The sequence below is a fragment of the Chelonoidis abingdonii genome, chromosome 4 (genome assembly GCF_003597395.2).
Source record: "Chelonoidis abingdonii isolate Lonesome George chromosome 4, CheloAbing_2.0, whole genome shotgun sequence".
Lineage (NCBI taxonomy): Eukaryota > Metazoa > Chordata > Testudines > Testudinidae > Chelonoidis > Chelonoidis abingdonii.
In genome coordinates, this window is record NC_133772.1 from 142,104,960 (window position 1) to 142,132,729 (window position 27,770).

Here is a 27,770-nt window from a genome sequence, read left to right on the forward strand (position 1 = left end):
ATCTGGAAGATGGTAACCTTTAATCTGTATTTCCACAGGATATCATTCAACAGAACAACATTAAACAGCAGCTATGCAGAACTCAGATCATACAGAGGATGACTGTAACCTACGTAATGACAACACAGTCAATAGCACTGGTGCAGCAGGAGAGCAGCTTATGGACTTTAGTACAGAGATTATGAGTGTCACAGAGATGGAACAGTCTCCTGATAGCTCTCCTGATGTAAATGAGGAGATCACACAAGAGAGTGGAATACCAAATATTCAAAGTTTACACACGACTGATGTTGAGGCTCATTTCCCTCCTGAATATGAGAAGTTCTGGAAAGTAGTAGAGGAGAATCCCCAGGATTTCACAGGTTGGGTATATCTGCTGCAGTACGTAGAGCAGGAGGTTAGTACATCTTTTTTCCCAAAATGCATAGAAGGATGAATTAACGCATTGTCCTATGATTCCAGTCTTGAATTTAAAGTTGTATCTCAGTCCCTAGCAGGTATTGTTTGAAGACAGTGGTTCTGGATTTCTGCTGTACTACTGGGCCATATTCTTTTTTAAAGGTACAAGCTCTGACTTCAGTTCTTAAATCTCTGTGCTTTGTGCATGTAGAATTCTAGTCACTTCAAAAAGGGGACATAAGAATGGCCATATTGGGTCAGACCAGTGGTTCATCTAGCACATCTCTTGACAGTGGGTAGGGCCAGAAGCTTCAGAAGGAATGAACAGAACAGGGCAGTTATTGAGTGTTCCAGCCCTGACTTCTGCAGTCACAGGTTAGGGACAATCAGAGCATGAGGACACTGCAGCTCTGGCCAATTTTTGTGGCCGATTGTGATTGTGCCATGTCATCAGCTAGTTGAGAGGAAAAAATAAAGATGATTAAGTCTTGAGAGCACTAATATTGTGAAACTTTCTAATTAGATTTTTAAAATAGCATTGTTATATCTTGTAACATCCTTTTAAAGAGTAGCTCTACCAAGCTACAAAACCACACTCATCTTACTTGCATTACGATCAAGCTAGTAGATGAATATTGCTTGTCCAGCTCTTAGCACTCAGATAATGATTTACACCTTCTGAGTGTTACTACTGACACAGCTTGTAATGCAGACATTAGATGCTAACAGATAATGGCTTTTTCTCAGTCTATTTTTAAAAGTTCAAATGCTAGTCTAGTTTTGTGTGGAAATTTTTGTTTCTATGGCTTGCTGAGTTACATTGATGTCATTGTCTAAAGAATCACTGAAAACTCGGAGTCCTACTGACAGCTCGTTGAGATTTGGATAGGGTGACCAGACAGCAAATATGAAAAATCGGGACGGGGGTGGGGGGTAATAGGAACCTATATAAGAAAAAGACCCAAAAATCAGGACTGTCCCTATAAAATCGCAAAAGGAACAGGAGTACTTGTGGCACCTTAGAGACTAACAAATTTGTCTCTAAGGTCGCTTGTGATGTGAAAGGGGTCGCCAGTAAAAAAGTTTGAGACCCACTGGTCTAAAGAATCAAGTGCAGTGGCTGAAGTGGAAAGAAACAGGTTCTGATTGAAGATGCTTGCACAGTAGTGTGGGAATACTTAAGCTGTGTCTGCTTGCAGCTTTGTAGACCTGTAACTTAAGTTAGCGTAGGTCTTTGTGTTGTACTTATTTGTGCTCAGTTATTCAAAGTTATTTATAAAACTATGGAAAAGCACCTGATATTACGACTTGGCTTTCTGTGTTTGAATTGGAATGGTGCTCTCCATGTAAGAATTCATGCTCTTCTCTAGTTATTTGAAACTTTCTCTTAAGAACTGTAGTTACAGTTCTGTTGTATGTTTCTTACAGAACCACTTGCTGGCTGCCAGGAAAGCATTTGACAGATTTTTCACACATTATCCATATTGCTATGGATATTGGAAAAAGTATGCAGACCTTGAAAAGCGACATGACAACATTAAACAGTCTGATGAGGTACGTTGGTAGCTGGATATAGCTATCGCCATTTGGTCCTGTAAGCCAAATGATGACTAAACCACTGCAAGTCATTTTGGCTGCCAGTACCTACCATATATGATCAGATTTATAGGGATTTTGTTTGCATTTGTCACTTTTTTTTGTGGCATTTGTAGCTAATATTTTCTCTCTTTGTTGGCAGGTGCGTTAAACCTCTACAGTTTGTCAAGCTTTGCAGTGCAAGCCTCTGTATTACACTGCAGCTTAACAAGTAGGGCAGGGCTTTTCTGTCACTTACATTTATTTCTCATTTTCAAAACAATATAGTTGGTTTGCTGGTCACAATTGCTACATCTTATTGCATTTTTGGTCAGACGCTGTCAATGATGCTCTAATGGGTCTGTGCCCTATGGTCTGTACCCCAAAGCCTGCCCACACAACCTGGTCAGAATGCAGGGACCGCTGCGCTTTGAAGATCAAGACTCTGCACGTGGAGATCAGAACATTGCCATGTTCTATCCAACCTCCACCCAAATGGTAATGGTAGATTATTTAAACAAAATTCCAGTAATTAGTATTTCTAAGGTTCACCGGATAACACAGTGTTGCCTCTCTCTTAGGACGCTATTAAATATTTGAAGTACAGTTTATGTTGTTCTCTTCATAGGTGTATCGGAGAGGGCTGCAGGCAATACCTCTTAGTGTTGATCTTTGGATACATTATATAAACTTCTTAAAAGAGACACTGGATCCTGTTGACCCTGAAACTAATAATACCGTAAGAGGGTAAGTTGTTTGTGTTTAAAAAAAAAAAAAAAAGGGGGGCGGGGGACACCTGAGCACTGTTGTAAATGATATGTAGCTACATGAAAAAGTAAAATCTTTAACCATGAGAGCAAAGCTGAAGTAGCATCTAGCTGTATTGATGTCTCTTTATTTTTGTCTGATAAAATAGTTCCATTCACTCCTCAGAGCCTTGGCAATAGGCTCTTTAAAGAGAAAGTCCTCATGGGTTTTAGTGGTTTGATTTCTTTTTTATGGCTTATTTTTATGTTGCTCTTATTCCTTTTATTGTGAAAATATTAGGAAAAATCACTGTAGAGCTGCTTATTAAAAAGGTCTTGTATTTATTATGTATCTAGAGGAACATATTTGGTAACATGCATTGCTTGAAACCCCAAAAGAATGCAGTAAAAGCTAAATAGAACATTCAGAGGCTCTTACAAAAAAAAATGAAAATCCACTTAATTCTTCTTGCTCCTTGAATAGTTGAGGTACTACATTCAGAAATGGCTATTAAACATTTTTTCATTTTTTCAGAGCCTATGAACATGCAGTCTTAGCTGCAGGGACAGATTTCCGCTCTGACAGACTATGGGAAATGTATATAAATTGGGAAAATGAACAAGGCAATCTACGAGAAGTTACAGCTATATATGATCGTATCCTGGGGATTCCAACGCAGCTCTATAGCCATCACTTCCAGAGGTAAGGACAGCTTAAAGCTTCAGTTAACTTCATGCTATTAACTGTGCTAAATAGGCATAAATATAATTAATTTTTTAATATTTTTGTAAAACTCAAAGTTGTTTAATCCAAACAGGAACTTAGAAATTTATTACACTTAAGCCAGTAATAAAAGTGATTGTCGCTCCAAAAAACAAAGCTTCTGGGTAAACTTGACTTCTTATTATGAGCAAATACATTTGTATAGTGTCTTACTCTGCCATCTATATTTTAGTTCTTATGTTGATACTGTGAGTGCACTGTTTCACATGCTAGCATTTCTTTAAATAAATAAATAAAACAAGGGCTAATAGAAAATTGGAGACTGAAAATGTTTTCATCTTCATTAAGAATGGACAGAGACTTCTTTTTAGGGAGCCATGGAAGTGATCTTTGGAGCAGCAAGACCTCAAACTGATGCAAAATGTACAACACAATAAAATGTATTGAAATCAGTATTGCCTGGAACTGCGAACCAGCTGAGTGTTGTACAGACTTAGATCTTTTTATTCTTTTGAGCGCTGAAGCAAAGGTTAGGAACTGGTGTCCAGAGAAAAACCAGAAAAATCAAAATTTACAAATTCACGTATGACCAACTTTTTTGTAAACAGGAAGTTGTGGGAATTGTTAGCAGGAAGAAAAATGGGGTGAACCCAGAAAAGGGTGCATCTTACCAGAAAGTTATGTTGTTCAGCTTTCTAATTCCATATCTTGCTGCAATTCTCAGATGAACTGTTTTTTTCCATAAACTAATTTAAGAAAAATACTTTATTCAGTTTTAAATAGTAAATATCATCTGTGTTAATTTGGATAGGGTAAACATTAAAAACCAGAAACCCTAGTTAAGAGGTACAGCAGTCTTCCTAGTTGTTTCTAAAGAATTTTTTTGTTAGGAATTCCCAAGCAAGTGGTCATTCTCTGAGAATTAACATCCTATGCCATCCTATTCACTGAGTAGGTAGCCTTTTCCCACCACAGTTTGCAAAGGTATTCACAGTTACAAGCCACTCCTTAATGTTTGCCTTTCATGATCCTTTGAAACAGGAAGCTGCTTTGCACACCTAGTAGATACTACCTAAGTATTATGTACACTGTGAGAAGTTGCATTTCCAGCAGAGTTCTAGGTTCTTAAACCATCCACTTGTGCTAATAATCAGTTCTTCGAGTGGCGTCCCCATGGGCGCTTCACTTTAGATGTCGTAGTGCCGCTGTGCTCGTAGCCGGAGATTTATGGTAGCAGTGCCCCTGTTGGACCGCACATGCACAATCCCCATCTCGCGCTGCTTCAGGTGGTTAACTGGTGCTGTACAACCAATCCTCCCTTCTCCCCCCAGTTCCTTCTCTCCTGACATCGGAGTACTCAGCAGCGCCTCGCAGCGAGAAATAATTAATTTTCCTGTCCCTTTAGCAATTGTTCATGGTTTTTAGAATACAATAGACTTTTTTCCTCTTCCTACCTTAGCTCCGTCCTTAAAAAAAAATAAATAAAATAAAATTTCCTCAGAGGATCATAAATTTTCCGGTCTTCCTAATTACAGTGGCACTATACTTTTATATCTCTCTGCATCACTGTGAGAATAAGCTTCCTCAGGGTATGCCTGGCTCCCCAGGGTTTAAATGCTGCACTACGTGCCAGCTTTCAATACACCTCTTGGACGGACACTCTCAATTCGTCTGCTGTCTTGGTGAGGGACATATACCGCAAAAGTGCTCGCACTGTTTAAACTTGAAAGCCGACACAAAAAAGGCAAGGGATTTACAGCTAAAGCTTTCTCCTTATGGAGAAATCTCTTCACCCGGTGTCCAAGCCTGAGGTACGAACTCCTCCCAGACAGAAATCGCCAACTGCCGCCTTGGACAAAGGCCCTTCTTTCAGAGGAAAAGATCCTGAACAACCTGCCAAGAAGGCAGCAAAGAAACGGGGCACCACGTCCCTGACTCCGGAATCGGCCAAGTAAAGGTGCTCCAATAGTGGCCAGATGCTCCCGGTACTGACCGCGCCGGCCATATTAACTGCTGACAGACCACGTCCCAATGGTACTAAGAAACCCAGAGCACCAAAGCAGTCGAGCTCTGCCACAGGCGGTAAGGGAAGAGTGAAACCCCATGCCACGGCACTGATAACAGCAAGTAAGCCATCGATACTGAGCATTCCTGTGCTAATGCTGCCACCTACTGCCGGTACTATGCACAACAGCCACACACCAGCGCCGATAAGCTCATTCCAGCATACTGTACCGAGCTCCACCATCCCACTGAGATCAGACACGTCACAGCAGTTCCTATGTCACACAGACTTACTTGTCGCATTGAAAACCCACCCTACCATGGGTCCTCAACCTAGTCGTCCATGCCCTCACCGAGCCCCCTTTCAAGCCCATAGCTACAAGCTCCTTATTATGCCTTTCTATGAAGATTGCATTTCTAGTGGTCATTACATTGGCCAGGCAGTTAGAACTAGCTGCTCTCGTGAGGGATCCACCCTATATGATCTTTTTTAAAGATAAAGTATCTTCAGACCCTATCCTAAGCTTTTGCCCAAGATGGATTCATCATTTCATCTTAACCAGCCTATATACTTAGCTACATTTTTTTCGAAACCACATACAGTAGACAACCCAGACTACACTCCTTGGACATCCGCAGGGCTCTCGCCTTTTATGTGAATAGAACAAAATCCTTTCGCAAGTCTCCAAAATTATTTGTTTCTATCACCGAACGCTTTAAAGAGCATGCCATTTCCAAAGAATGCCTGTTCAAATGGATATCAGACTCTGTTATCTCCAGTATAAATGACAGCTCCCTATTGGGATCCATAGGCATTCTATTAGGAGTCTTTCAACCTCCATAGCGTTTCTCAACAACATCCCTTTGCGGAAATCTGTAGGACTGCAACCTGGGTCTCACCGGACACTTTTACACAACACTGTGTTGCAACAACACACATCTTCTGATGCCCTGTTTGGTCACAGAGTGTTTTTATCTGCTACAACTTCAATTCTTAAGCCCCCTCCTTCCACCAGAGGGCAGTGCTCTGAAGTCACCTAAAGTGCAGCACCCACAGGGACACCACTGGAAGAAGAAGAGGAAGTTACTCACATTGTGCAGTAACAGGTTCTTCAAGATGTATATCCCTGTGAGTGTTCCACTACCCTCCCTCCTCCCCTCTGCTTTGGAGTTCTATCATATACAGACTCTGCAGTAGACAAGAAATGGGTGGTGGTGGAAGGGAGGGAGTTGGTCGCACAGCACCAGTTAACCGCCTGAAGCGGCATGAGACAGGAACTGTGCATGTGCGGCCCAACCGGGACACTGCTATCATAAATCTCTGGCTATGAGCACAGGGGCGCAGCGACACCTAAAGTGGAGCACCCACAGGGACACACATCCTGAAGAACCTCTGTTACTGCACAGGGTGAGTAACTTTCTCACATTTGTCATATAATTTAGAATAAGTGAGTATTCTTAAAATGTAACGTAAAAATTGTGTATTTGTTAGGTGAAGAAATCCTGTTTCTTTGCAGATTTAAAGAACACATACAAAATAATTTGCCTCGAGACCTTCTAACTCCTGAGCAGTTTATTCAGCTGCGCCGGGAATTGGCGTCTGTCAATGGCCATAATGGGGATGATGCACCACCTGGAGATGACCTTCCTACTGGAATTGAGGACATAACTGACCCTGCAAAGGTAAATGTGCAGGCAAGGTTGCGGAACACCTTTGCATGTTTGTTCAATCTGCTGCTGCTGAGAAGAGAGTTTTCTTTTATTTGCAGGTACTATACTGTGGTTTTTGGCTGAGCTGATCCCATAGTGTAGAGTGTCAACTCCTACATGTGAGCCAAAGAGCAGCAGTTAGTGTGTGGCTGTATAGATCAGAAGAGATCTCCCTTACACTACATAGGTTTGAAAGAAATGTAATTAACATTTTAAACTTAAAAGTGATCTACAAAATTTTAGCAGAATATTGACTCTTTCAGATAAATGGGGTAAGAGTTACAGCATGTTTTGTCAGTTCTCATTTATTTAGTAATGGCTTGTGCAGATCCTTGCAAAAGCATGGAACCAGCTAGAAAAAAGTGCCCATTTGGAGTTGTACCATACTAAAGATGGAATCCTGTTTGGATATGACGCATCTCAGATTTGTATCACTTCAGAAATTAAGAGGCTGACCACTGGATCCAAGACTTCCTCAGGTCCATTGCACTAAGAGCTAAGATAATGTGCATTTTTATCCCTCTTGTTCAGGACAGCACCTAAAGTAGCTGTGTATCTTCATATTTTAATTTATGCAGATCACGTCAATAATACAATGCAGTTGTAAACTTGATATTTTACAGACCAATATTAATCACTTGCTTTTATCATGTGTCTTTAGCTAATCACTGAGATAGAAAACATGAGACATAGAATCCAAGAGATTCATCAAGAAATGTTCAATCACAATGAACATGAAGTCAGCAAGAGGTGGACCTTTGAAGAAGGAGTAAGTTTTCTTGTTAGCCTTTTTTGTATGAAAGGCAGCGTGGTCTAAAGGCATGAACATGGGACTGGGAATCAGAAACTCCTGGTGTTTCTCATTCTGACTAAATTACTGTAAAGCTTTGGGCAAATAAATGGTTTTACCCTCTTCCTCAGTTTTTCTGTCTTCAAAAAGAGTACTTATTAAAAATATACCATTATTAATAACTAATTCTCACAGCAGCTCTGTGAGGTAGGTACTAAGTTTTATTTTGAGAGAGGCAATGTGGGGAAAATACATTTTACTAAATGTAAACTTTACATATAGCATCTTTCATACTATGTATAAGAAAGAGGGTACTACTTCATAAATGTGGTATGTTACAGATTTAAAACTACTCAATAGAAAGAAAAGCTTCTTATAATGGTATCTTAAAAATTATGTTGTCACCAAGATAGAAACTTTAAAGAGTACAGCTAAGTGCAAAAATCTAATACTGCTGTGTTAGAATTTCACAACTAAAATTCCAGTTGAGACTGGCAAAGACTAACTATTCATCCAATAACACCATGTTGTGCTGCACATGCTTTGTAACAAACAGTAATTAAACTAAGCAGGCATATGAAATTGTATATATTCAGTGAAGCTGAGTTACTTTTGCAACTTCAGCTTCTGAATTCTCCATTACTTTACCATGTAAATATAATAGGACGTTATTCTTGCCTTCAATTGTCTTTATTTTTAAAGAGGAAAAACTTGCTTATGGCTAGTGTTTACATTTAAGTGATCTCAGATTGGGCTGTGACGTTCATGTCCCATTGAAGGGAATGGGAGATGGGGGGAGTTCCTGGTCTTGCTGCTGTTCGTCTGGCAGTAATTTTCTGTTGGTTTTAAACTAGCAGTTGTATTATTTCACATGGACGTTGTGACATGGGCAGGGATGGTGTCGCTAGCCTCTATTTGCCAGAAGCTGGAAATGGGCGACGGGTTGGATCACTTGACGATTACCTGTTCTGTACATTCCCTCTGGCGCACCTGCCATTGGCCACTGTCAGAAGACAGGATACTGGGCTAGATGGACCTTTGGTCTAAACCAGTATCGCCGCCCTTATGTTCTTATATTCTTATGGGAAAAAATGATTTTAAATTAAAGTTTATCATGAACAAAACAGTGGAGATGGTACTCCAGAGTAAATAAGTGTAGGTCAGGCAGTGTGTAAAGCTGCATTAAAGCTCTTACTTGCATTGCATGGATTCCAGTCCATGTTTCTGAGTTCTCTGTTCTGTGTTTGAGCAGCACAAGGTCTGTACAACCTTACAGTGGTCTGTAGTAGCCATAAAGGCTCAAAAACCAGAGGGGAGGCCTGACCATGGATCCCCCCTCTCCTTGCCATGCCAGCAGCTTAGAGGGTTTATGGATATAGGGCTCGCTATATACCAGTGCAAGATCACCCTTGTGCCAGAGTGAATGCTTCCTTTTGGGACCATAATATGCTAGCAATACCATGCAGAGTGGCCATGTCTGATCTGAGGAGCCTGATCAACATTTTTACATAAGAATGGCCATACAGGGTCAGATCAGTGGTCCATTCTAGCTCAGTATCCTGTCTAGAGACAGAGGCTAATGCCAGGTCTTTGGAGGGAATGAACAGATAAGCAATCATCAAGTGGTCCATCCTCTGTTGTCTACTTCTGGCTTTTGGCATTCAAGGGACAGGGACAGTCAGCACATGGGGTTAATTCCCTGATCATGTTGGCTAATACATATTGATGGACCTATCCTCCATGAATGTATCTAGTTCTTCTTTTTTGAACCCTGCTATAGTTTTGGCCTTCACAACATCCCCTGGCAATGAATCCCAGAGGTTGACTGTGTTGTGTGAAGAAGTACTTCCTTTTGTTTGTTTTAAACCTGCTGCATAGTAATGTCATTGGGTGTTTCCTGGTTCTTGTGTTATGTGATTGTGTAAATAACACTTCCTTATTTATTTTCTCCGCACCATTCTTGATTTTTATAGACCTCTATCATATCCCCCCTTAGTCTCTTACAGGTTCTCAGTGCTGCTGTGTTTGGGTTGCAGACAAGGCAGAGGATTGATTAATTACTAACAGCATTACTGTTGTGGGTAATTTATTTAAAAAAAAGATTCTTTTGGAAAAGCTGTTTTTACAAGACTTAGATTTTGGCCCAAACTTAAAATTAGTCATACCCTGAAGTCCATTCAGATCTGGATATTTGAATAGCCTACATAAGATTATTATTCTGAAAAGTCAGTGTGTGTTATAAATTCCAATAAAAAGTAACATCCAAACAGTTTATCTTGCTCTGTATTTTTGACGAAGTTGTTGAATTTGACTCCAGTATTACTCATCTGTTGCAGATAAAACGACCTTACTTCCATGTAAAACCTTTGGAGAAAGCCCAGTTGAAAAACTGGAAAGAATACTTAGAGTTTGAGATAGAAAATGGGACTCATGAGCGAGTTGTGGTCCTCTTTGAAAGATGTGTTATTTCATGTGCCCTCTATGAGGACTTCTGGATTAAGGTAAGGGAAGTGATTTACTAATAATTTCCTACTGATTGCAAACATTGATCTAGTGACTAACCTTTTGTACTCTTGTTGAATGTTGTTCATATATAACTATATCTGTTGCATTAGGAGATGGTCTGCTTGCAACCAGATTTGACTGCTGCATATGCCAACTTCGTTGCCTCTCTACGTCCTTCCTTACAGAAACTAGTCTAGTGGTTCAATAAAGGTGCTGAATGGGTTTAAACAAAAGAATTTTATTGTTCTGTCATGTATTTAAAGACCAAAAATAAGCTTTAAATTATTCAATCTATACTCTGTTTTCAAATGTAGTATGCCAAGTATATGGAGAATCACAGTATTGAAGGAGTGAGACATGTCTACAGCAGGGCCTGTACAATACACCTTCCTAAGAAACCAATGGTTCATATGCTATGGGCTGCCTTTGAAGAACAGCAGGGTAAGAGCCAAGTTAGTGAGGCTTTTCTAGTTAAATTAGCCTTTTGATTGTTGCTGGCAGTGATTAGTTGATTTATTTATTTTTTAAGAGTTGATGGATGCATGGTGTCTGCATTAAATACTTACCCAACATTTTTAGGGAACATCAATGAAGCAAGAAGAATTTTGAAAACATTTGAAGAGTGTGTTCTGGGACTTGCAATGGTTCGCTTGCGAAGAGTTAGCTTAGAACGCCGACATGGAAACATGGAAGAAGCTGAGCACCTGCTTCAGGAAGCTGTTAAGAATGCTAAATCAAGCGGTGAATCGTCATTTTATGCCATCAAACTAACTCGACATCTTTTCAAAGTTCAGAAGAACTTTCCAAAAGCAAGAAAAGTGCTGTTGGAAGCCATTGAGAGAGACAAAGTATGTGTTTCCTAAAAGCTTTATATGATATTTAATTTCCTCCTCCTTTTAGTCAGTGCATTAAAACATGGCAACAATGATGACAGGTTTTCAGACTGTATGTAAAGCATTTTATTGCCACATGGAGACACCAGTCCCTCTAAGCTGATGTTGCCAGATTTGCAGGTTATGAATCTTACCTTTTTCACTCTTCAGATAGCATCCATGATTCCCCTAGTGTTCTGAGACATCCTTGTTTTTCCCTTTCAAGAATCACAAACAATGCAGGGCTGCTGACATTGCATGGGAGGAATTTATTAAATACCATTGGTCGTGTTAGTGCGGGATCACTTTGCTTGGGTGCCAGAACTGCTTGGTCTTCGAGCCCTCATGCTAATCACAAGGATACACATGCCCTCAGACCTACTGTAGACCATGTGCATCTATTTATAAAATGACACAGGTCAAAGAGCACCTCTGTTTACACTTTTGGACAGGAAACCTTTGTACTGACTACACCATAACATCTATTATTTACAATGTAAGATGCTTGTGTGCAGAGCTGTCGAACTTATTTGAAAGAAATGCTGGAGATGTACTTGGGCAAACAGTATTTTACAACAATCGCTGTAACTTGTTTTGCACAGGAGAACACTAAATTGTATCTCAACTTACTTGAAATGGAGTATAGTGGGGATCTTAAGCAAAATGAAGAAAACATCCTCACATGTTTTGACAAAGCTGTCAATGGTACATTGTCTATAAAAATGAGGATTACATTTTCTCAACGAAAAGTGGAATTTCTGGAAGATTTTGGTTCTGACGTCAACAAGTAAGATTTAACCTACACTATGGCTGTAATGGGGTTACTAAATGAGGTGCTGTTTATAACGTTGGGGGAAGAGTTTCTGTTAGACATGCTCCTTAAACAATTATTTTAGCACTGCAATTGTAACACTGTTAGAGTTGAGGACAGACAAATTCGTAACAAGTTCCTATTTTCAAGTATTATCAACTTTCTGGAAAAGCTGCCATTTTGTCTCATGCTTGTTCTCAGCTCAAAAAAGTGTTGTCTTTTTCTTTGAAAGCTGTCGCTACGCTTTATAGTGGGGGATATTCTCGAAAGAGGACACAAAGAAAAGTGTTTGGTGCTTTTTTTTTCTTTTTTTTTCTGTACTCTAACTTCACCCACAACCACACATCTTACATTTTCAGACTTGCCCTAACTTGGCTTATCCTTGAGGACTAGTATCATTAATGTGTTCAGAAATCACAGGCTTTCTAATTGTGTGCTCTGCATTGAGCCTTCTCTGGGCATTGGACATTTACACAAGTGCAGCTTTTAATTAAATACTTTTGTTTCTCTTCATTCTCAATACTACCATAAAGTGTAATTTTCCTGTTTTTTAGCTTGGAAAATCCAAGCCATAAGTTAGCTTTTCTGCACCGCACGTTGCTAATAATAGCCTATGGTAACATTCTGTCTTCTGATATGCACTGATTTTCATGGGAACTATGCATGTAACTCCCAGAAAGGAAATTGGCTAAGAGAAAACAAGCTTTTAGGTTCTGATATGGTGCTGCAGGATAAAATATCTGAGATGTGCAGAACGAAAAGACTGGGTGGGGGATGGAACTCCAGACCTAGTTGTGTAAAGGAGATGGCTGATGGAAGAAGCAGTTTTGGTCTGTCACCTTTTGAACTGCAGTAGTAAGAGGAATCTGAACCAGTAGCTGAGCCTATATTAAATGAAATATCTAGGAAACGTAAAAATTGTTGTTGCGCCTGTTGAAAGATGGGCTGCTTTATACACTGTTACTTGATAGCTATATGGCTCTTCATGCAGCACTGAATTCCTCTATTTTTCATACTACTTGTGAAAGATCTTCAGATATTTATATGAATGATAGCAACACATGTAAAACATCATGTATATTTATGGTGCAGTATAAATGCTTAATATAAACACAACTGTAAGTAATGGTAGGTTGGTATTTTTGTGGGGAAAATGTCTTCACATGCCACTGAAAATGTTGTTTACTACATTAACACACTTCTAAATACATGCTGTGCATTATGAAAATCATTCAAACTAGCAAGCTTTTTGGTCTTCCTCACGTCATAGCGGATAGCTTTATTTCGGTCTTAATTCAATTAAAAAAATTAGTTTACTTTTGCTTCGTTTCATCGTAATAAAGAATTTTTACAGTCTGAAATAGACATACTTAACAATTGTCACTGTACAGCATCCTTTGACCATGGATGGAAGATGTACAGGTTGGTAGCCTAATTATTTACAGGCTGTACTATTTTGAAAATTTAACATGCATGCTAAACAAAGTTTGTGGGGTGTGTTTGTGACTTTTTTTTTCCTCCCCCAGGCTTTTGGATGCCTATGATGAACATCAAACTCTTCTAAAAGAGCAGGATTCTTTAAAAAGGAAAGCTGAAAATGGGTATGAACTGTATTCACCTCATGCTCCTAAGTCAATTAATAGTTCATGCAATAGTGGGATTGCTTTGAATTCCGGGGTAGCAAAGAGAGGATCCTGGGGTATTGTAGAAGTCAATGTATAGACTGTGTTTAGTGTGTTTGGAACAAAACATATTGAAATGTTTCTAAAACATTCAGAGAATGTCATTGACTGCCTCATACTCATCATTAAGTACTTTGGGTTTTTCAAGTTGAGTTTTTTTTTTAAAGCCCTTACAGCTATTTTGGGCTTTGTACTGTCTTGTCAGGAGACCCAAAAGAAAAGGGAGTGGTGCTAAATATCAAATAAGAGTGTAGTGTATCTAGTTACAGCTCTAACTTGACTGTAATGTTTTTTGCCTTAATTTACAGCATTTGCATCCCAAAAGTACGTAAACTCAAATGCTTATGCTGGAAGCTGCTAGAATTCCTGGAAATGTGTGTTAAAAAAAAAAAAAGGCAAAAAAACCCCAAACCCTCCCCATAGAATCACAGAAATGTAGGGTTGGAAGGGACCTCAAGAAGTATTGAGTCCAGCCTCCTGCACTGAGGCAGGAGCAAGTAAACCTAAGCCATCCCTTACAGGTGTTTGTCCAACCTGCTCTTAAAATCCTCCAATGACAGCTATTCCACAACCTCCTTTGGAAGCCTATCCCAGAGCTTAACTACTCTTATAGTTAAAAAGTTTTTCCTGCTACGCAACCTAAATCTCTCTTGCTGCAGATTAAACCCATTACTACTTGTCCTGCCCTCAGTGGACATGGAGAACAACTGATCACTGTCTTCTTCATAACATTCCTTAACACATTTGAAGATTGGTGTGGGAGGGTTAATGAAAATCTTCTTTTCTTAGTTTTTTTTAACCTGTCTTCGTAAATAAGGTTTTCTAAATCTTTTATCATTTTTGTTGCTCTCCACTGGACACTCTGTAATTTGTCCAGATCTTTCCTAAAGTGTGGGCCTCAGAATTAGACACAGTACCTCACCTGTGTCTAGCAGAGCAGGACAGTTACTTCTTGTCTTACATATGACATTCCTGTTAATATATCCCAGAATATTAGCCTTATTTGGAACTGCGCACATTGTTGATTCATATTCTATTTGTGATCCACTATAACCACAGGTTCTTTTCAGCAGTACTAGCACCTAAGCCAGTTATTCACCATTTTGTAGTTGTGCATTTTATTTTTTTTCCTTCCTAAATGAAGTATTTTGCATTTGTCTATATTGAATTTCATCTTGTTTCAGATCAGTTCTCCAGTTTGTCAAGGTCACTTTTAATTCTAATCCTGTCCTCCAAAGTGCTTGCAGCCTATGCTGCTTGGTGTCATCTGCAAATTTTAAGTCAATAATGGGGTCTCACAGGGTCCGGTACTATTCAATATTTTCATTAGATAACCAGATAGCGAACCATTGATAATTACTCTTTGAGTACTGTCTTTCAACCAGTTGTGCACCCACCTTACAATAATTTCATCTAGACCACATCTCCCTAATTTATGAGAATATGTGGGACTGTCTCAGAAGGCTTACTTAAAATAAAGATATACCATGTCTAATGCTCCCTCCTCCACCCCCATCCACTACACCAGCAATCCTGTCAAAGAAGGTAGTTAGGTTGGTCTGGCATTGTTTGTTCTTGACAAGTCCATGCTAACTATTCCTTATAACCCTATCATCCTCTAGGTACTTACAAATTGATTGTGTAATAATTTTGTTCCAGTATCTTTCCAGGTATCAAAGATAGGCTGACTAGTTTGTAATTCCTTGGGTTATTTTTGTACGTTTGCCCTTCTCTAGTTGTCTGGGACCTCACCTCTCTTCCAGGAGTTCTCAAAGATAATTGCTAACAGTTCTGAGAGTTTCAGTTAGTTCCTTAAATACCTTAGGATGAATTTCATCAGGCCTGCCTATTTGAATACACCCACTTCATCAATATATTCTTTAACTTGTACTTTCCCTACTTTGGGGTGCATTCCTTCCCCCTTTTTGTTAATATTGTGTTGAACATCTGGTCACCATTAACCTTTTTAGTGAAGACTGAAGCAAAATAGGCACCTCAAAATAAAACACCCCAGCCTTGGTGATGTCATCAGTTATTAGCTTTCATTCCCCACTAAGGAGAGGACTTATCCTTTTCTTCATCTTTCTCTTACTCCTAAATGTATTTAAATAATTTCTTCTTATTGGCTTTTGTGTTCCTTGGTAAGTGCAACTCATTTTGTGCCTAGCCTTTCTGATTTTGTCTCCACATGCTTGTGCTATTCTTTTGTTCTCCTGCTTAGTAATTGTCCATGCTTCCCCTTTTGTAGGATTTCTTTTTGATGTTCATGTCCTTAAAAAGCACCTGACGGAGCCATATTGATTTCTTACAAGTCTTCTATCTTTCCTTCACATGGGGATAGTTTGCTGTTGTGCCTTTAATATTGTCACTTGTAGGAACTGTCAGCTCTTCCAAACTCCTTTTTCCCTTAGATTTTTTTTGCATGGGAGCTTACCTACAAGTTCTCGGAGGTTTGTGTCTTTTGAAGTACATGGTCCTTATTGTGTTGCTCTCCCTCCTTCCTTTTTTTCACAATAATGAAATCTATCATTTCATGATCACTTTCACCCAAATTGCCTTCCTCCTTCAGGTTTGCAATCAATTCTTCTGTGTGGGTCAGAATCAAATCTAAAATGGCTGTCTCCCCGGTTACTTCCTGCACTTTCTGAAACAAAAAGTTGTCTCCAATACATTCCAAAAACTTACTGGAAATCGTGTTTTGCCATATTACTTTTCCAACAGATATCTGGGTAGGAAAAGTCCCCAGTTACTACTAGGTCTTGTGTTCTGGATATGTGTTGTTTGTTCTAGAAATGTCTCATCCACCTCTTCTTCCTGATTTGGTGGTCTGTAGGAGATCCGACCCTGATGTCACCCCTACTTTTTTTCCTCCTTTTTATCTTCTCCTAGAGATTTTCAACTGGTCTGTCTCTGCTGTGCTTCTGGACCACAGAACTTGTGTATATATTCTTGAGGTGTAATGCAACAGTTGTATCCTGCCTGTCCTCCTTCAACAAGCTATATACCTTTATCCCAGTATTCAAGTCATGGGACTTATCCCACGAGGTCTCTGTGATGCCAATTAAGTCATAATTTAGCTTATGGATTAATGCTTCCAGTTCTTCTGGCTTATTCCTAATATTCCTTGCATTTGTGTGTAGACATCTAAGATGTTGAGCAGCTTCCCCCACTGGTTTGCCTCTTGTGGGTCCTGTGATCTTATTGTAAATTTCCATGTCTCCCCTTCCCAACAACTAGCTCTCTGTTAGGGTTGCCTTTTTTATCACCTGCCCTCTTTGAACCTAGTTTAAAGCCCTTCTCCCTAGGTTAGGATGTCAGTGTGCAAAGATGCTTTTCCTCTTGGTCAGGTGGGTCCCATCTCTTCCCAGAACAGCATCCTGTGGTCAGGGAAGCCAAAGCCCTCCCATTGACAAAAGAACGGCCATACTGGGTCAGACCAAAGGTCCATCTAGCCCAGTGTTCTGTCTTCCAACAGCGACCAATACAAAGTGCCCCAGAGGGAATGAACAGAACAGGGAATCAAGTGATCCATCCCCTGTTGCCTATTCCCAGCTCCTGGCAGACAGAGGCTAGGGACACTTCAGAGCATGGTTTTGCATCCCTGCCCAGTAGCCACTGATGGACCTATCCTCCATGAACTTATCTAGTTCTTTTTGAACCCTGTTTTAATCTTGGCCTTCACAACATCCCCTGGCAAAGAGTTCCACAGATTGACTGTGTGTTGTGTGAAGAAATACTTCCTTTTGTTTGTTTTAAACCTTCTGCTGACATTAGCTGTGCAGCCACGCATTCATCTCCAGGATGCACATGTGCCTGCCCGGGCCCTTACCCTCAACCAGAAGGATGGACAAGAATACAACCTGAGCTCCTGACTCTCACCCTTGTTCCCAGAGTCTGCTAGTTGCTGCTGATCTGCTAGTGCACAAGTGGATGAGAGGCATGGAGTAGCGATCAGAGGGTCAGATAAGCCTTGACAACCTTTGCGTAATATCTTGGATGCAGGCTTCAGGCAGGCAGCCCACCTCCCGGAACATTATATCAGGTTGGCAGATTAATGCCTTTGTTCCCCTCAGCAATCCCTGACCACCAGTAGCCTATATTGCCTCTTCTTGGGTGCCATGGCTGTGAGCCTTCCAGCCTTAGGGGCTTGTGGCTCCTTGTCCTTAGCTATTGAGATGTGCTTCTTGTCACTCATTGCCAGTACAGTGTACCATTTCTTCACCTCGATGGACAGGGGACTTGGGTGGAAGGTGGAACACTGCTTACTGGCTGAGGTGGCCAGTGACCAGTCTCCTCCCCATACAGCAACTGGTTCTCCGTCCTCCCCTGGTGCCACTGTAGTCATCTAGCATCCTTCATCCCAGATGTTTCCACGGGCATCCTACTGATGAAGCCCTTCTGCTTCGGGAGCCACCGCCACCTGTGCATCTGTCACCTGCTTCCTGAGGGACGCCATAGACAGATTCCACTCACATGGGGTGGTTCTCGTGGCCTGGGTTTTATCAGTGAGGAGATGCAGGCATTTCCAACAAGTCCAGACCAGGAAGCCGCCAGGGTCAGGAAGACTGTCTGAAGACAGAGAAAGAGCTAGCAGTGGTGTTTGGTGACACCTTTCCCTCCCATTGCAAGTTCTTCTTTGTCGAGTACCAGCTGGCTGATTCCCTTAGTCCCCCAGCTGCTTCATCTCACCAGCCATGACCCTTTCCAAGTGAGAACTTTCAGTCAGAGGGCTTTCATCCATAGATCTCAAAGTGCTTTACAAAAGGTCAGTTTTGCCTAAGGAAAATTTTGGCCGTAGTTAACAAGAATATAAAGGAAGACTAAGTACAATTGAAAATGATTACATCTCCAAAGTGTGTCTAATTATTCCGAACGTTGGTTTTAGATATTCTGGCTGCATAGATCAAATAGCCAAAAACTTCAGTCTTAGGATTCCTTTGGAGTAATGAAAAGTCTAGGATGAAAACCTGTAACAGTTTACATGTCCAGTAAAATGGAGTGAAAATTATCAGATAGAAGTGGCTTCCAAACACCCTTTGATCTAAACAGATTGTGGGATATGGTGAATGGATGAAGCCTCTGGATCCTTTCCAGTTTCGCTACATCCTTTCTCTACATTGGCAACCAAAATTGGACACAGTTCTCCAGCTGAGGCCTAACCAGTGTGGAACAGAGCAGTACATACCAATGAACGGGAACGTTACAAGCTGGCACTTAACTTGCATAAATTAAACCCCACTAATACGACATGCTTAAAATCTAGAATAAACTTCACACAATATTGAGAATTCAGTGAGTACAAAATTTGTATTCATTTTTTGGAATAATTTGAAAGTTAATATAAGTTCTTGATTGGGAGTAGAAAAGAGTTAAAGTACCTGTCTTTAATCCTGCAAACACAATTTATATCCGAATTCAGGACAGAAGTCTTGGGTATAACTAGTTGAAAAGCTGTAGGCTGGATTCAGTTAGCCTTTTCACAAATAACCAAAAAAATAATTAAAATGGTCTTAAATAATCTTCCAGAAGCTGCATCAAGCACCTTGTGCCAATATATGTGACTGGTTAGATCAAGAGGTTAAAGTGCCTCACACAAAATCATTTTTTGGAGCAAGAATTAGAGTACCTGGGAAAATTGTGGAATAACCTGATCCTTAAAACTCTAAAGTGAGGGATGCCAATCTTAAATTAACAAGTCTCAAAGCAACTTTTACTTCTTTATAAGCCTTTTTAGATTGGAGCTCAGGGATTTTAATCTTTGCTGATGATGCCTGACAGCTACAGGAATCTCGGTAGTTGGTTTGGGACTGTTTGTAGGTGAAAGGATACCAGAAGAAAATATCCTTTCAACAAACTAGAGCATTTTAAAGTATGTCCTATATTACCACTGTGTATAATAGGAGCAACAGTATCCATGACCTTACAAAAGATGTGTGATCAGGATAAGATTAGATGCCAAGATGGTATTAAACACTGCACAGACTTATTTCCACATTCAGTGTGTGAATGGCCCCTGGCCCCTGAGGCTGTTTCTTATGAGAGAACACTTGTTTGGCATACAAGAGAGAACCAGAAGCAAAACCTGGATCCAGACTGCCAGGGGTAAGCCCAGGCCTTGCAAAGGTGTGAATCTCTTTTCAGTCCAAACAGTCAATGTGTCTACAGCCAGGCCTGACTATCTGCGGAAATAGGCCTAGGAGGCAGGAAAATCCATTGATCAAGCACATGTATTCCCTTTGCTTTCAGACAGGGGAGTACTGGGGACAGGGTGCTCCATAACTACTCCCTGGGCCCCTCTACATCCCTTCTGCAGTGACTTTCTGATCTTGAAAGACACACATCACAACATTGTACACGAGTCTACTCACATAAGAGTTTCAGACATTGCCCTTACAAGACTGGAACTAACAGTCCTAACCATGATTGCCAGGCATAGAGGATTACTACATGTAGTTAAAATAACATGGAGTGTGGCATCTCAGGAAGAATTCCTGGAACTTTGGCTTGGGCCACACTTAAACCTAAAAATGCATCCTATTTTGAAAGGAGGTGTTCAGTTTAGAATGGTACTTAAGTTACTATCACCCATTATTCTTGTGTTAGTGAAGTGTGTGCCCCAGATGTTTAGGAATGTTAGAATATTCCCTTCTTCAACATAAAGGACTTGTTGGCAAAGTCATTAACTTAGAAGTTACAGGGCAGAGACAGGGTAAAGAGCGCTGCTGCCAAAAATAACTAAATCTTGGGGTAAGAACTTGATTACCTAAAGCTGAGTAGCTCCATCCATATTTAGGCATCTGAACAAGTAGCCTCTAAGAATTAGGTGCTGCCATCTACAGCTCCAATTGATTTCAGTGAAAGCAGCATAGAATCATAGAATATCACGGTTGAAAGGGACCTGGTGCTTGACCTCTCAAAATTGGATTCCATCTTTGGGTTCCCACCTCAGAAACCCGGGCTTGAAAATGTCACCCTGATTCTTATAAAGTATACAAATACACATTCATGTAGGAATTAAATCTTTTCTAGACAATGTTTTCAAGTTTGTTAAACAAAACACATTTGTTTAATTTTGCAGCTCAGGGGAACCCGATGAGAAGAAAGCACATACAGATGATGTAACGTTGGCATCTGGCCAAATGATGGATGGAGACATGCAAGCAAATCAGGCAGCATATAATTATAATGCATGGTATCAGGTGGGTATGAGGTGATCACTTTCTGTGACTGTACATTCTGAATGTATATGGTCTGTTTTACCCCCAAGGACCTTATTTATCTGCAGCTAGATACTTAATGTTTCAGATGAAACTTTCCTTTTGCATCCACACTGCCTCTGTACATGAATTTGTTCCTCTGTCGTGGACCAAGAGTGGCAAAGACTGGCTCTTCGGCGACTTGACTCGTCTTATATGGGTCTGCTTGCATAAAAAAGACGCCAAAATACACAAACAGTTGAGGGAAATCAGCCTCTCTTCATGCTGGAACCTTGTACCCTGCAGTTGGAGGACTACACATTTCTGCAGAAAGGCCACCTCAGGGTTGCCCTGTTAGTGAGTTTTTCTTAAAATGCTTCAACGCTTACATGAGGTCTGACTTGCTTTTTATACAGTTATTCATCTGAGAGAAACTCATTTCATCATTGTGTGTGTTTGTGTGGATGCCAGTCTTGGTGTGTGTGCCTCCTGTGCTGTCTCATGCTCCTGTAGGGGCAGGGCAGCTGCGACCCTCACTTAATTTTGTCTCTCCACCCATGGTAGCAAGACAGAACCTAGCAAATGTCCAATCTGTTAGGCGCTTGCTCCCACTAAACTCTTCAGAACTTTCCAAAATACACTTTACTTGCTGTAGAAACAACAGATAAACTATGACCCACATAGACTGATTCCTGACAGCTGGACATGCCCCCATATAGCAGGTTTCAACCACCTACCTAATGGTGGACTCTTAAATCTTTGGGTTTCAAGCCTTGCTCTTTCTGCAATGGGCTAATTCTGTTAATGGGTGGGGACAGCATATGCCTCTTCTGCTTGGGAGTGAATCACGCACCAGATATATGTTCTGCATATTCCGATCATTTTCTTTGACGAATTGCAGGACACTGAACTGAAGCTCCATTCACTGGAGCAGTCGATGAAGGGCCTCTCTGGATCCAGGAGTCAGGTACCAGATAGAACATCTGCAAGTAACCCCTCCAGTAGACATAAGATGCCCAGTTTGGTGGCAGAGCAAATGCAGACATCAATGGTAGCAAAGTCTGGCATCAGGAGGCCACTCCAAACATCAGGGCAGAGACTCTAGGCAGCACTTGGGATCTTCCAGGGGAAAGACTGCATAAAGCCTTGAGGGGAGGCAGGGAGATCACTGAGCCTCACGCTAAATCTAGAGCTAGAGATGGCTCCTTGTTAACCATCAGCATTGACCGTAGGAAAAGTCACTGACGACACTGATATATGTATTTGTGGAGGATTCTGGTCCCATGTTGAAAAGGACCCTGGTTCTGAGACAACCACTGTCCTGGTCCCTGATACAGAGAATGTCATATGTCTTGGCACCACTTCTAGAAGAAATCTATTCCTCACCACCCTCAAGCAGGTAATCTTCTTCCTTGAGGCTGACTTGTGAGACCATGGATAGACCAGGTGGATCTCCCTAAAGGGCCTGCAGCCACATGGAGATTAGTATTGGACTGCCATGATCAGGCAAGCCCAGCCATACCCACATGGAATGCTACCATTGACTTCCTGGGTTTACTGGGGTCCTCCTTTGCATAATTCCAAGAGCAGAGCCCCATCCCATTCTAGGAAGAGGTTGATTGCACTCCCCAATTGTGTGGCTTGCTAGACCACAGACAGTGGGCCTGGAACAAAGCCAGGAATTCCTGAATGTAGGATCAGAGGAACAACAGAATCTTACCTTGTCTTATAAGGATGTTTCAGCCTAGTCACAAGACAAAACAATGATCTGAGCGCTGGCTGACTTTAGGACATTCCAAAATCTGCTTAAGAGACTAGCGGAGACTCCTGAAATAGATGTCAGTTAACCAAGAGAAATCCTGTAAATTTGTTATGCTGATGGCACCAAGCCCAGCCAGGATTACCATTTCAATAACTGAAGGATGGTTTGACGTAATGTCTTAATGAGGTCAAACCTCTCTTCACTTGGCCAAGCTCGGTGTCAGCATACAGAGTTTGTATGACTGACATCTGTTTCAAGAGTGTCTGTCTGCTATTCACTGCGTCAGCCTGCCACTATCCTGGCCACAGCAAAAGGAGTGGAGAAGTGATACCAAGTTGTGCACAAGGCTATGAATATTTTTATGCCCACCCCATTCTGGGCTTGTTGGCAGTCTCAGTGGTGCGAGAAAAGTCTAACAAAGAGCACCCTGAGTGATAAAGACGCCAAGAAACTCTGTTGGGTTGAGAGGAAAGTCTACTCTTCTGCCTTCTTCCTTGTTTGAGTGGCAAACTACAAAGCCTTTGTGGCCAAATACAATTTTCTAACTTGGGACATAGTAACAGCCTTTGTTGTCCAACCAGAGAACAGGAATGAGCTCAAGGAGGTCATCAAAGAGGTCCAGTTAGGAGCTAGGATGGCCCTACAAGCAGCCATGGATGCTTCGGACGTGGCATCCAGGTCCAGGCTATAGTGGTTATTATATGAAATGCCTCATGGCTCTAGATGTCAGTGGTTCCCAACGAGGTACAGGCCATGATATAGGATCTACTCTTTGAAGGGATAGAATTGGACAGCCAACACACAGACAATGCCCTGCATTCCTAAAAGGACCTGAAGGCCTGTTCTACATTGGCCGGGGGGGGGGGGGGTCAATCTAAGTTAGGCAGTTCCAGCAATGTGAATAACGTAGCTGAACTCCATGTACTTAGATCAACTTACCATGGTGTCTTCACCGCGGTGAGTCGACTGCTGCCGCTCCCCCGTCAACTCTGCCTGAGCCTCTCGCGGAGCTGGAGTACAGGAGTCGATGGGAGAGCACTCGGGGATCGATCGCTGCCCACCGATCCAGCCGGTAGTGAAGACATACCCGAAGACTATCCTGTGCTGCTTGGGAATGTTTACTATAGCCCCTTAACACAAACTGTACCATTGCCAACCTCAGATGAGATAGAGGAACGTGTCATATCCCACCAAGCAGCCTGATCATACTCTGAAGATAGAGGCTAGATATGCCAGGAGACACATCTTCCTCCTCCTCAGTGACACACTCAGCACTAATGGCACGTTAGTAAATTTGACGGGACTGTCAGGAGTTGGCTTAGGGCCCGTTCAGAACCCGTAACCTTTGTAAATTGCCTTACCCTGTTGCACCAGGTGTGGTATGCCATAACATCTGACTGGTAGGTGTTAGAGATCAGTGCCCATGGCTGCTCCATCCAATTTCATTCACTGGATCTTTCTCACAAGAGCCTGCTGCAAACAGAAGTAGATTTGTATCTTCATCTAGGAGCCAAAGAGGAAGTACCATCCAAGGCAAATGACTATCCAGCCTCCTTTTGAAAAGCTCCAGTAAAGGAGCTTCAACAAACTCCCTAGGCATCTGTTCCATTGTCCTACTGTTCTTACAGCTAGAAAGTTTTTTTTCTTGAGATTTAATCTAAGTCTGCTATGCTGTAGTTTGAACCCACTGCCCTCTTGTCCTACCCTGTGTGGCAAGAAAGAACCACTTTTCTCCCATCTTTTTGATGGCAGCCTTTCAAGTATTTGAAGACCATATCTTGTCTTCCCCCTTAACCTCCTTTTCTCTCCTTTTCCAAACTAAACATACCTTCAGCCTTTGCTCATACGGTTTGCATTCTGTCCTTTTGATCATCTTTGTCACTTGCCTCTGGATCCTTTCCAGTTTCACTACATCCTTTCTATACATTGTAGACCACAATTGGACACAGTACTCCATCTGAGGTCTAACCACACTGAGAAGAATGGTACTAGCACCTCCTGTGACTTGCATGTTATGCCTCTGTTAATGCAACTTAAACTTCCATTTGCTTTTTTTGCAAGAGCATTGCATTTCTGACTCATGTTGAGGTTGTGATCTACCACAACTCCCAGATGATTCTCAGCAGTGCTGCTTACAAGGCAGTTATCCCCCATTCTGTATTCACGCATTCTCCCCCCCGCCCCAGGTGTAGCACCTCACGTTTGTCTTTGTTAAATTTCATTTTGTTGTCTATAGCCCAGGTCTCCAATTTATCATGATCCCTCTGGATTTTAGCTCTATCCTCCAAAGTGTTGGCAACCCACCCCCTTCACCCCAGCTTTGTTCACCTGCAAATGTGATCTCTAGTCCTACATACAGGTTATTAATAAAGATGTTAAATAACACCGGACCCAGAACAGATCTCTGGGAACCTCACTTGAGACCTCTCTCCAATCTGACATCATTCCATTAATAGTTACTTTTTCTGTGCAGTTAACTAATTATATATCCACTTAATGGTAGTTCCAGGGAGCTCGCATTTCTCCAGCTTACTTATTAGAATGTTACATGGGACTATATCAGAAGCCTTGCTGAAATCCAAGTATATTACGTCCACCACATTCCTCCTATCCACCAAACCACTTATTCTGTCAAAGAAGGAAATCAAGCTGGTTTGGCATGATTTGTTCTTGATAAATCCATTGTGGCTGCTAATGATCACTCCTTCATCCTCCATGTATTCACAAATTGAATGTTTTATACATAGCTGTAGTAGCTTCTCAGGTACCAAGGTCAGGCTGCCTGGTCTGTAGTTCCCTGGCGCCTCCTTTTTTCCCTTTTTAAAGATAGGCTAACATACAGTGCCCTTCTTAAGTCTTCCAGGACTTCTCCTGTCATCCATGAGTTTGCAAATATTATTGACAGTAGTTCCGAGATTTCTTCAGCTAATTCCTTCAGTACCCTGTACAAAGAAATAGGGTTTGTCCTGTCCTAGACCTAAGGAAACACTTTCTCTCTCTCTAGCCTACTTCAGCAATGTTCCAATATCAGAGATCTGCCAGGCAGGAACCTACCAACCAAATGGTAAAACAAAATGCCCCTGACGGAATGATGCTTCAGTTTTTGACTAAAATAGTTTACAATTTCTCATTCCTGTTCTCCAGGGAGGGGACTTTTTGCCAGTCACTTACGTTGGGATCCACTGACAGGTACTTTGAGAGAATGGTCCATGCTGTACAGTAACTGTCGGTCTTTGAGATATTGCAGTCTTTACAGATCACATGATCTGCCCTCTAGCCCCGCTTTCCAGAGTCCATACCAACCACAGGCTTTGATTTGTGAGGGAGCTGCTGGAAGGTTATGGCCTCCCTGCCCTTAATGCTCTCGCATGAGGGCACAGGGTGCACGTGCAGCCCTGATGGCCACAGCAGTTCAAAAGCTTCCAGTCTTGTGGCACGTTTACCTACAATGAGATGCACACTGACCATACCACCATGGAGAACCAGTCATAGAATCAGAGACTATTGGGGTTGGAAGAGACATCAGGGGGTCATCTAGTCCAACCCCCTGCTCAGAGCAGACCAACACCAACTCACTCATCCCAATCAGTGCAGGGTAAGTATTCTTTCCTGACATGATGTGTGGAGGTAGTCTGTTGAAACTCAAGTATCAGAGGGGTAGCCGTGTTAGTCTGGATCTCTAAAAAGCAACAAAGAATCCTGTGGCACCTTATAGACTGACAGACATATTGGAGCATGAGCTTTCGTGGGTGAATACCCCCTTCGTCAGATGCATGCATGGGCATTCACCCATGAAAGTTCATGCTCCAATACATTTGTTAGTCTATAAAGAGCCGGAGGACACTTGGCTGATTCTGTTGAAACTGCAACTTATCAAATATATTTGAAAAATGATTTCTGCTCATTTTCCCCATGATGTCTCTTCTAGTACAACTACCAGAACGCATGGAATTATGGACAGTATTATGCACCCCCACCAACCTGATCAGAAGAGAGACTGGAGTTCGTTGTGGTGTTTCAGCAAAGATGGAGTATGAAAATATATTTTTTTAAATTAGGGATGTGAACAAATGAACTATTGTAATACCTGCAGTTTTGTCTTTTTGCATGTGAAACGAGCCCATGTTCATGGGGTACGTGAAGCAAGATTTGTGTGTTGGTAGATACGTTGAGCTCTGTACACTGCTAGTTACCAGAAATGTAACTTTATTTCCCACACTAACTTATGGAAAAATTATCTGGAGGCTTTTTTTGTTCTGTTGTTTTGAGTCAGCATTGCTTCAGTAGGTATTTTTGAATCCCTCAAGCTACAATCTTCTTTTAAGCAATGAGGAAATTCTGATGTCCAGTGTTTGTCACAGTAGCCAATACAGGAGATGAACAGTATGGAAAGGTCTATGAACATGAGCAGCCTCCTTTAATTTTTTCCATCTTTACCTGCTCTCCTCTTCACCATCCAAAAACCTCATTTCCTACCCAGCTCCTCCTGTGAAATTTTTCATGGTCTCAGTGAGCAGTGCCCTAATGAGTCTGTTTATTGCCATGATCATAATGCATACAGGAATGTCAACATTTGAAAGTTGTGTATTTTATATTTTACATGGGGTCACATTAAATGCAGTGCAAAATGGTTGCATCCCTTTTTTAAAAAAGCACTGAAACTATGGTGTTTGGGGTGGATGTTTGTAATTTAGAATCTCATGTACAAGTTGAGTAAACTTTTTCATTTTGATCAAAGTGATCATTCTCTTTTGTAATAAAACCAAGGAATTCAGTAATTCTTTGAGCTTTGTTGGATTTTCTCTTTGCTATCCCATTAAAACTGTGTGAATGTCAAAACTCAGTGTTATGCAGTTGAAAAACGTGTGTGCGCGTGTCTACACTGCAATTAAACACTCCCAGCTGGTCTCTGTTAGTTGCCTCAGGCTCATGGGGCTATAAAATTGCAGTGTTGACAGTTGAGCCCAGGCCCAAGTCAGCTGACATGACAGCCA

The 27,770-nt window shown here is 41.4% G+C and overlaps 1 protein-coding gene and 1 non-coding gene across 9 annotated transcripts; both read left to right on the forward strand.

Moving 5' to 3' along the window:
• PRPF39 (pre-mRNA processing factor 39) lies at positions 1–27,554 on the forward strand. Of its 8 annotated transcripts, XM_075065731.1 has the most exons (15): positions 1,865–1,953; positions 2,138–2,206; positions 2,310–2,472; positions 2,603–2,721; positions 3,256–3,423; positions 6,966–7,131; positions 7,820–7,927; positions 10,285–10,449; positions 10,768–10,894; positions 11,033–11,301; positions 11,928–12,112; positions 13,663–13,737; positions 20,897–21,017; positions 21,916–21,981; positions 26,705–27,554. In XM_075065731.1, the coding sequence occupies exons 3-15, from the start codon at positions 2,386–2,388 to the stop codon at positions 26,759–26,761; spliced, it is 1,713 nt and encodes a 570-aa protein (XP_074921832.1). In that variant the 5' UTR covers positions 1,865–1,953; positions 2,138–2,206; positions 2,310–2,385; the 3' UTR covers positions 26,762–27,554. The 8 variants fall into 8 exon arrangements, with proteins under 8 accessions (XP_074921828.1, XP_032652394.1, XP_074921829.1 ...); XM_075065727.1 differs by lacking the exons at positions 2,138–2,206; positions 2,310–2,472 and adding an exon at positions 1–397 and having other exon boundaries at positions 1,828–1,953; XM_075065728.1 differs by adding an exon at positions 18–397 and having other exon boundaries at positions 1,828–2,472.
• Positions 11,370–11,457, forward strand: LOC116834500 (small nucleolar RNA SNORD127). The gene has a single exon (XR_004375962.1). It is a non-coding gene; the product is annotated as a small nucleolar RNA SNORD127 (small nucleolar RNA).
• Positions 27,555–27,770: the final 216 nt, after the last annotated feature.

Bases quoted from the DNA above. Each gene is read 5' to 3' on its own strand.
- PRPF39 (XM_075065727.1), top strand. From the start codon at position 74: ATGCAGAACTCAGATCATACAGAGGATGACTGTAACCTACGTAATGAC. The intron at 3,424-6,965 runs GTAAGGACAGCT...GTTTCTTTGCAG, and splicing joins TATAGCCATCACTTCCAGAG to ATTTAAAGAACACATACAAA. The intron at 10,450-10,767 runs GTAAGGGAAGTG...TTTCAAATGTAG, and splicing joins ATGAGGACTTCTGGATTAAG to TATGCCAAGTATATGGAGAA.